This window comes from Arachis ipaensis, chromosome B5 (assembly GCF_059453495.1).
Source record: "Arachis ipaensis isolate K30076 ecotype BB chromosome B5, ASM5945349v1, whole genome shotgun sequence".
Lineage (NCBI taxonomy): Eukaryota > Viridiplantae > Streptophyta > Magnoliopsida > Fabales > Fabaceae > Arachis > Arachis ipaensis.
The window spans coordinates 1,591,605-1,601,602 of NC_142440.1; the positions used below are offsets into that span (position 1 = coordinate 1,591,605).

Sequence of the window (9,998 nt, forward strand, 5' to 3'; positions counted from 1 at the left end):
AAAGAGAATTCAAGTTTTAATTTGTTTATTTATAGAAATTTTATTAAAATTAAGATATTTAATTCGGATTTTAGCTACCCATTTTCTGTAAAATTGGTCATTTGAACTAGTTCGTTGATCTTGATCAATGGAGAAGATTTCTATTTTTTTTTATTATTATTATTATTTGACATAACCCATAATCCTGGATAAATAATTTATTTAATACAACGGTAATAAAATTTTTGTATAAAAAACAACTTAATAATCAGTGTGTATGGATCAATAAAATTACTAGTATATTATAACATTTATCCGGTGTTTTTTTTTTCGATTTGAAATAAGATAAGACAGTAAGACATAGTTAATTTGTTGGATAACAGATCTTTTTGATAGTTTTTTACTTACTCATTTCTATAAATAAGAATTTCACACATATTTTTTGTCTATGTATAGAATATTCTGTGTGTTTAACCAGCCACTATTCAGTAATTTTCCAACCTCATCCCAAATTGGGCTTTGGAATAGTTTTCTTCTGCTGGCATCACACATAGTCGAGTCATATATATTACAAAGTGCTACATTCAACATTCATCCAATAAGAATTCTTAAATATCATCCAATAAGATCAGAGCTCTTCAAATTTGTCTTGAATAGGGAGAGAAACATCATTATGGTAGAAATGTATAACTTGTTCCTTTCATTATGTTTGGTTTCCATGATACCAATCTTGAAAGCTAATATCTTAGAGAATACAACATACCTGAATGATTTTGACGAGGAATATTGGAAGGAAAGAGCAGCAATTGCTGAAAAAGATAACAAAGAAGCATATTTCTTAAATCCATACGAGATTTCTGGGAACTTCAGTTCTACTGTTTTAGAGTGAGCATTCTCAAACTATATTATTACATATTCAATTTCATAGGAACAAATTTTAGCATAAATACAAGTTTCTTATATGATAATTAAGTGTTGTGTTTCTTTACTTTATTTTTTTCATATAGAGACATAGTTGGAAACAAGCATGGAAGAAGGAGCTTGAAGGGTAAAAATGCAAGAGTTCCATGCATGGCAACCAACAACATTGATAGATGTTGGAGGTGTGATCCTAATTGGGCAAAGTATCGTCAAAAGCTTGCAAATTGTGTTCAAGGTTTTGGAAAAAACACAATTGGTGGAAAAAATGGTCCAATTTATATAGTTACTGATTCTTCAGACAACGACATGGTTAATCCAAAACCAGGTACTCTTCGCCATGCAGTCACACGAACTGGGCCATTGTGGATTATCTTTGCACGTAGTATGTTTATTAGACTCAACCAAGAACTCATAATGACTAGTGACAAAACTATTGACGGAAGAGGAGTTGATGTCCACATTACTAGAGGTGCAGGCATCACCATACAGAACATTAAAAATGTGATTATTCATGGAATTAAGATTTATAATATTGTTCCGGGTTCCGGTGGACTTATCAGAGATTCTGAGACTCATTTTGGTCAAAGGTTAAGCACAGAAGGTGATGGAATCTCTATTTTTGGCTCTAGCAATATTTGGATTGACCATGTTTCTATGAGAAAATGTGCAGATGGTCTCATTGATGCTATTATGGGATCTACAGCTATTACCATTTCTAATAGTCATTTCACAGATCAAAATCACGTAAGTATTCACTTTCAATTGCTCGTAAAATTATGAAAAAGTATAGGGTACCAATATATTATCTGTCAATTTATTGTCAATAATAATTAATTATTATATTTTAAACATATAATAAAGAGACACATCCAGAAAATATATCTATAAAGACACTTCTATTAAACACAATTATAAAAAAGACATTTTTATTAGACACATCTACCATCCATTAAACACAGTTATAAATAAGAGTTGGCAGAAGTTGACAGAAATACTGTTGGTAATGTAGCGAAATTGTAAAATTATTGTATTTTAATTGTTGTTTTATAATTTGTTTAACAGAAATACTATTCATACACTAAAATCAACTACTAAAATCAACCACTAATGTATTTATATATAAATACATGTGTACTCGTAACATAATCGTTTTTTTTTAATAGACATTTTGTTTTTTACTTCTAAAATAATTCTACAATTATTTGTGATATATAGGTTATCCTGTTTGGTGGAAGGGAAGAGCACACAATTGATAAGATGATGCAAGTTACTGTAGCTTTCAATCATTTTGGGAAGAGATTGCTCCAAAGAATGCCGAGGTGCAGATTTGGATTTTTCCATATCGCTAACAATGATTATACTCACTGGCAAATGTATGCCATTGGTGGTAACAAGAATCCAACTATTATTAGTGAGGGCAATCGATTTTGGGCTCCGGATAATATTCATGCTAAAGAGGTATGTTATACGTAGGATATCGATGTTATACAACTCAAAATACAACATTTTGTGTTGTATTACTTGTAAGTTTTTAAGTTACATTATTTTTGTCATACAATGTGATCTTTTTTGGATAAATGGTGAAGGTAACAAAAAGAGTGGACGCAAATATTGGAGAATGGAAATCATGGCAATGGAGATCAATTAATGACGAGTTATTGAATGGAGCATTTTTCGTGCAATCGGGATCTGAGTTGGTAAATTGGTCAAACAAAAATAAGATTACATCAAAACCCGGAAAATATGTCGCACAACTTACTCGCTTTGCTGGCACCCTTAGATGTAGAGTTGGTAAACCTTGTTAGCCATCTTTATTTCCTTGCAAATTGGGCTGTGGCAAAGGAGAAAACAGATTGAAAACAAAACCATCATAAAGTTCTTTAATTTTATCTTCTTTGTTAACAATAGTGTGTCAAAAGACAAAATGTAACAAGTGTGAAAAAATGGTTCCATGGAATATTTATATATATCTATAATATGTACACTTTAATGTTTATTATTATTATTATTATTATTATTATTATTCAAAGGAGCAAAGTATGTGAAAAGAAAATAAGAGGATTCAAATAAGGTAGAAATTTAGGTGCAATTAATTTCATGTGAAATTAATAACTGAAAGTTGTAAGATGAAAATTTAGTCAAATTAATCAAATTATTTAACAGTTTTTAACTATTAATTTCATGTGAATTTCACTGCATCTGAATTTTTACCTTCAAATAATCACCTAAACCTATATCATTAAGAACTTTGGAGGATTGAAAGTACTTATTATTTGACCACATGGCACTCAAAAATTAAAAGAAACTCAAAAATTGACTGGCAAAACATAACTTTAAACGTAAGCATGTCACATAATATATCTAATTTAAGAATACTATTTATATATTAAAATTAGCTATCAAAATTAATCATCATATATTTTATATAAAATATATATGTTGTTTTTAAATAGAACATATTCTATCACTAAATATACATGAAATACTTAAAATCGTTGGTGTATGTACACTATAAAAATGTTCTTAATTAATTTTTTTTCTTTAATATATATAATTATTTTAATATTATGATCTTATCTATAATATTTATCTTAGAAAATATTAAAGTTCATTTAGTTAATAAGTAACTTGACAACAAAACTAACATAGCGATAAACAGTGAATTTTTTTTAACAATAACGGAGTTGTTAATATTGTTTAACTAATTACATTTCACTGAATATGTTACTAAGGATGTTAAACATTTCTTCCAAACTTAAATAGATGGACAACTTTGAGTTCAGTTAAGAATTTTTAGAAATAAAAATAAAATATTTTAAATATTAAAAGTACAATTAAAATTTTATTTAAATATACAAGACTAAAATATATTTTATCAATAAATAAATCAAAGTCGTATCTGAATGTGTGACAATTTGGTGCAGAGCGGCGTGGATATGCCGTGGCCATGGCGTCATGCCACAGAAAGTATCAAAATTTTCGATGGTACCGGAGCCTCATTTTTTGGCTAATTTTTTTTTAAGGGTGTTTTTCGTTAATATTATAATGTTTTAGTATAATATAGTGATATAGGATAAAAAAAAAAAAAAAGGGGAGTAACAATTTTAAATAAGACCATAAAATAAAAAATAATAAATAAAAATTGTGAATCATAATTTTAGATAAGATACAAAAAAATTTAAAATATATCATGAAATTTAATGATTGAGTGTTACACTAAAATTTTTTTTATATGAAAAAAAATAATATGCATAATCAATACGCGAAGAATATATTATTCCGCTTTCATAATTTTAAAGATACCATAAAATCTAATAACTAAATACCATACTAAAGTTTCTTCCATAATTTTAAAGAATAAACGAAAAATTTCATCTTTTATATTATCCTCAACATATTTTGTTACCAAAATTCTATTACTAAGAGGTTGCGAGTTTGAATTTCCTATTTTTTGTAAAAAAAAAAATTATTACTAAGAAAAATTTTACTAGTGAATAAAGATACAAAATAGATATTTTTACTGAAAATATATAAATTAAATAATTAATGTAAATAAAAATTAATTTTTTATTTTATATATTTAACTGGTGTTCTTAATTAACAACAACAACAATGATGATGATTTAAGAAATATGTGTTCTAAATTCAAAAGTATAAAAATTGATTTTTCTAATATATTTAATATATTAAAAATTTAAAAAACTTATTTAATTTATAAATGTACTAATAATCAAATTAACTAAAGTAGTGGAAGGTCACGTTTTGTTTTCTCACGCACACCGAAATTTGTGCACCGTGTGCAATCCGCTTCCTGTAAAAGATTATTAAAGAAGGAGTAATTAAGACAATATCTATGAAATTAATTTGATTAAATATATTAAATTATTTACTAATTTTTATTAGATTTTAATTTTAATACATCGATTTAATAAATCATTTTATATAATTATATAATTATATTTATTTTTTAGATAATTATTTACAAAATTAATATAAAAAATAATTATTTTTATTAATATATATTAGGCAAGTAAATATACACGTAATAATATTTTACATTATCAAAATATTTTTTTTTATTATTATCTTCAATGAAAATAATTTTAACCGTATGTCCTTGTAAGTAACACTTCCAAACTAACCTCAAAAAAGTAAAAAAAAAAAAAAAAAAAAACGATCGCGAGAATCAACACTACACTATATTATAGTACCTTGTCCACAACATTCTTGTGTTCTGTCTTTGACCCTTATAAATTTATTTATTTATTTTTTATTATTACTATTTATTTCAAGTTATTATTTCGTGGTTCTTCCTTACCTTAAAAAAAGCTGGTCACAATTTTGCAAAAGCACCGAACTTGGTCATCATTCTCAAAACCACTGAAGAAAAGGGAAAAAAAAGTTTGCAACTTTCAAGTTCAGTGAACGTTTAAGGCTTCCGGGCCGGCATTGATCTTGTTGTTCTGTTCTGTCTGTGTGAGTATGTGTTGGAATTTTTAAATGGGGGTGGTGTTATGTTTGTTTCCTGAGTGTGTTTTTGAAATATCTTTGATCTATGTTTTGGACTGAGTCTTCTTTTTCGTTGCTTTCACTTGCCAGCGTCATCCAAATTGATAAATACACGCGCTTTTTTCACTCGGCTTGTTTTTTCTCTCACAATTGCTCGGTTGTCATTGAGTTGGTAAGAAATTTTTGTGATAGAAATTAGAAATCGTCTTTGCCACACTGCATTTGTTTATAAATTCATGAACCACGTCTTGCCATTTGACACAGTTTTCCCACTGGGAGTGGTTGCTGATGTTGTTGTTCTTTGAACTTTTCTAAGCTTCTATTATTTAATTATTCATTAGCTTAATTGTCTTTTTTCACATATATAAGTCCACGATGGTAATGAAGTAGTGGATGTGGTGTTTTTGGATGATGAAATTTCAGGTCTTGTAGAGAGTGTTTGGAACTGTGGAATTTTCTTCTCTGATCATGGCATCTAAGTCACCTCGATTCAAACACGGTTCATCAATGGTTAGAAAAATCACCCAACTGAGCAATGATCTTGATCATGAACAAGATCAAGAGAGTGAGAATGGTGGTGGTGGTGTTGCTACCTACACAGTTCACATTCCACTAACCCCTGATAACCAACCAATGGAGATTGCTCTGGAGAGATCGACTTCGAGGCGAGTGGAGGACCAATATGCATCTAGTTCATTGTTCACTGGGGGTTTCAATCAGGTTACAAGGGCTCATTTGAAGGAGAAGATGATTGAGTCTGAGTCAAGCCACCCCCAGATGTCCGGGGTGAAGGGATCGTCCTGTGCGGTCCCTGGCTGTGATGGGAAGGTTATGACTGATGAGAGGGGGTTAGACATACTCCCTTGTGAGTGTGATTACAAGATTTGCAGGGATTGTTACAGGGATGCTTTGAGAACTGGTGAGGGGATTTGCCCTGGCTGCAAGGAACCTTACAAGGAGTTGGATGCGAATGATGGATATAGGGCCGGCCAGCAGCCTGCACTTCCCTTACCACCCGGTGCTGGAGTGTCGAAGATGGAGAGGAGGTTGTCGTTGATGAAATCGGGGACTTTGACAAGGAGCCAGGCTAATAATGACTTTGATCATGCTCAGTGGTTGTTTGAAACTAAGGGGAGCTATGGCTATGGGAATGCTATGTGGCCGAAAGAGCCCGAAAACGATGCTAGTTCTGTTTCTGAATGGATGGGTGGTGACCCTCATGTGTTCAAGGAAAAGCCATGGAGACCTTTGACCCGGAAATTGACTATCTCTGCTGCAATTCTGAGTCCATATAGGTATAAGATCCTTTTTCCTCTTAATTTCTTTTGCTTTACATTGAATCTTTTAGTACCTCACTAATGATACCACTGAATCTTTTAGCACTTTGCTTTGCTGAAAACTGAATTTATAACTAGTGTTCCTTCATTCTAAACCAATAAATTATGTTAATTTATCTGATTCGTAGTTAATTTCTAGTTTCTTGTTGTTGGAGTTGGTCAATGTTTGATGGATGCTCTATGTACTTTTGTATTATTTGAATCAAGATATTAACTAATTGAAAGTTAATTTTCATGGTGTTTTAAATTTCAGGCTAATAATATTTGCTCGGCTAGTGATTCTTGGTTTCTTCTTAGCGTGGAGGGTTCGAAACCCCAATGAAGATGCACTCTGGCTATGGGGTATGTCTGTTGTTTGTGAAATCTGGTTTGCCTTCTCCTGGCTGCTTGATCAGCTTCCTAAGCTCTTCCCTGTCAACCGGTTCGCCGATCTTGATGTTCTGAAGGAGAAGTTTGAAACTCCCACTCCCAACAATCCTTCTGGCAAGTCTGATCTCCCAGGAATAGATATTTTTGTGTCGACTGCGGATCCTGAAAAAGAACCTCCACTTGTCACAGCAAATACTATTCTTTCCATTCTAGCTGCCGATTATCCGGTAGAGAAACTTGCATGTTATGTCTCTGACGATGGAGGTGCACTTCTAACTTTTGAGGCCATGGCAGAGGCTGCAAGTTTTGCCAACTTGTGGGTTCCTTTTTGCCGAAAGCATGACATTGAACCGAGGAACCCCGACTCATACTTTAGTATGAAGAGAGATCCCTACAAGAACAAAGTTCTCCCTGACTTTGTAAGGGATCGAAGGAGGGTAAAGCGTGAATATGATGAGTTCAAGGTTCGGATCAATGGCCTTCCCGATTCAATCCGCCGGCGTTCTGATGCTTACAATGCCAGAGAAGAGATAAAAGCTATGAAGCTTTGGAGGGAGAATGGACATGATGAACCAATGGAGAATGTGAAAATTCCTAAAGCTACTTGGATGGCAGATGGTACCCACTGGCCCGGCACTTGGACAACGCCAGCATCGGAACATTCTAGGGGCGATCATGCTAGTATCATACAGGTAATTTTTCAGTCTTTTTAAGAATAGCTTTTAATTTGGAGTGTTCAAGATTTATAATGATACAGAATTAGTCTAAAATGTTATATTGTATTTTCTCACACAAATGCAGGTCATGTTAAAACCTCCAAGTGATGAACCACTAACTGGTGTTGCATCAGATGCAAATGCTATGAATTTAACCGAAGTTGATATTCGCCTTCCCATGCTTGTCTATGTTTCTCGAGAAAAAAGACCAGGCTATGATCACAACAAGAAGGCCGGGGCGATGAATGCGCTGGTCCGAGCCTCAGCCATTATGTCAAATGGTCCTTTCATACTTAATCTGGACTGTGACCATTACATATTTAATTCCCAGGCATTGAGAGAAGGTATGTGCTTCATGATGGACCGTGGTGGCGACAGGATCTGCTATGTTCAATTCCCTCAGAGGTTCGAAGGAATAGACCCTTCGGATCGCTATGCCAATCATAACACAGTCTTCTTTGATGTCAATATGCGCGCCCTTGATGGGATTCAAGGTCCTGTATATGTAGGCACAGGTTGCTTATTCAGAAGGACTGCACTCTACGGCTTTGATCCACCTCGGGTGAAAGAAGAGTCTAGTTGCTTCGGCCGCAAGAATAAGAAATCCTCGACAGTTGCCTCACTCCCGGAAACTGGTTCTGTTGAGGATCAGTCATTTGCAAATGGTGGCGCCGACGATGAAGGCCTTGCTCTTATTCCCAAGAGTTTTGGCAACTCAAGTCTCCTTATTGATTCAATCAGGGTGGCCGAGTTCCAAGGTCGACCCCTTGCTGATCATTCGTCCATCAAAAATGGAAGACCACCGGGTGCTCTAACCCTTCCTCGGGATCTTCTGGATGCTGCTACTGTTGCAGAGGCTATCAATGTTATCTCCTGCTGGTATGAAGACAAGACCGAATGGGGCCTTCGAATCGGGTGGATTTATGGGTCTGTTACTGAGGATGTTGTGACAGGTTATAGAATGCACAATAGGGGATGGAGGTCCATATATTGTGTGACTAAGAGAGATGCCTTCCGTGGCACTGCTCCGATAAACCTGACCGACCGGCTCCACCAGGTTCTTCGTTGGGCTACCGGCTCTGTCGAAATATTCTTTTCTCGAAACAATGCTCTTTTGGCCAGCCTCAAATTGAAGTTCCTACAGAGAATAGCTTACCTCAATGTTGGAATCTATCCATTCACATCAATCTTCCTCATTGTTTACTGCTTCCTTCCGGCTCTTTCCCTCCTTACCGGTCAGTTCATCGTCCAGAGCCTCCAAGTAACATTCCTAGTGTACCTCTTGGGCATCACTGTGACCCTTGTCTTACTCGCCATCCTCGAGGTTAAGTGGTCCGGTATTGAACTCGAAGAGTGGTGGAGGAATGAGCAATTCTGGCTGATAGGAGGCACTAGTGCCCACCTTGCTGCAGTTCTCCAAGGCCTACTAAAGGTGATGGCTGGCATTGAAATTTCATTCACTTTGACATCAAAGTCTGCCGGGGACGACGAAAACGACGAATTTGCTGACCTCTATATCATCAAATGGACATCTCTGATGATACCACCAATCACCATCATGATGGTAAACTTGATAGCAATAGCTGTGGCAGTTAGCAGAACTATATACAGCGAAGATCGAAAATGGAGCAGCTTGCTGGGTGGTGTGTTCTTCAGCTTATGGGTGCTGGCTCATCTCTATCCGTTTGCAAAAGGGCTCATGGGAAGAAGGGGTAGAACACCAACCATTGTGTTTGTTTGGTCGGGGCTTATATCAATCACCATTTCTCTTCTTTGGGTTGCCATTGATCCTCCTTCAGGTAGCTCTGATATTGGAGGATCTTTTCAATTCCCTTGATTCATTCTTTTCTATTATTTCTAGTGCTGACTTTTTTTCAGCTAGCACTTGTAAGTAATCCAGATTTCAGACATGGTTTCTGACTTTTTGGCTCGTTAATATACCTATGATTCATTGCTGTTCAAATAATAATCATTTGCTTCATTTTTGTTTATTTAATTTTGAGAAGCAAATATAATGTCAATAAAAAACTTAGAAAGTCAAATTTATTATTTTTGCTTACAGAGTCTCAATAAACAAGTTTGTGTAGGAAAAGTGACAAGCAAAATTTTACATGACCTTTGGGCTTAGGGGGTGGCAACGGGACGAGTAGAGGCGGGTTTTTGCTCT

The 9,998-nt window shown here is 34.2% G+C and overlaps 2 protein-coding genes across 5 annotated transcripts; both read left to right on the forward strand.

Moving 5' to 3' along the window:
• The first annotated feature begins 652 nt into the window (after positions 1 to 652).
• Positions 653 to 2,758, forward strand: LOC107639926 (putative pectate lyase 3). Its single transcript, XM_016343488.3, has 4 exons — positions 653 to 864; positions 987 to 1,644; positions 2,116 to 2,358; positions 2,487 to 2,758. The coding sequence occupies exons 1-4, from the start codon at positions 653 to 655 to the stop codon at positions 2,703 to 2,705; spliced, it is 1,332 nt and encodes a 443-aa protein (XP_016198974.2). The 3' UTR covers positions 2,706 to 2,758.
• Positions 2,759 to 5,154: 2,396 nt separating this feature from the next.
• On the forward strand, positions 5,155 to 9,794 carry CSLD6 (cellulose synthase-like D6). Of its 4 annotated transcripts, none has more exons than XM_016345685.3 (5): positions 5,158 to 5,380; positions 5,500 to 5,581; positions 5,833 to 6,704; positions 7,000 to 7,807; positions 7,917 to 9,794. In XM_016345685.3, exons 3-5 carry the CDS (start codon positions 5,878 to 5,880, stop codon positions 9,666 to 9,668), a joined length of 3,387 nt encoding a protein of 1,128 aa, XP_016201171.1. In that variant the 5' UTR covers positions 5,158 to 5,380; positions 5,500 to 5,581; positions 5,833 to 5,877; the 3' UTR covers positions 9,669 to 9,794. The 4 variants fall into 4 exon arrangements, with proteins under 4 accessions (XP_088343974.1, XP_016201171.1, XP_016201170.1 ...); XM_016345684.3 differs by having other exon boundaries at positions 5,158 to 5,376; XM_088487848.1 differs by lacking the exon at positions 5,500 to 5,581 and having other exon boundaries at positions 5,155 to 5,376.
• The last annotated feature ends 204 nt before the right edge of the window (positions 9,795 to 9,998 follow it).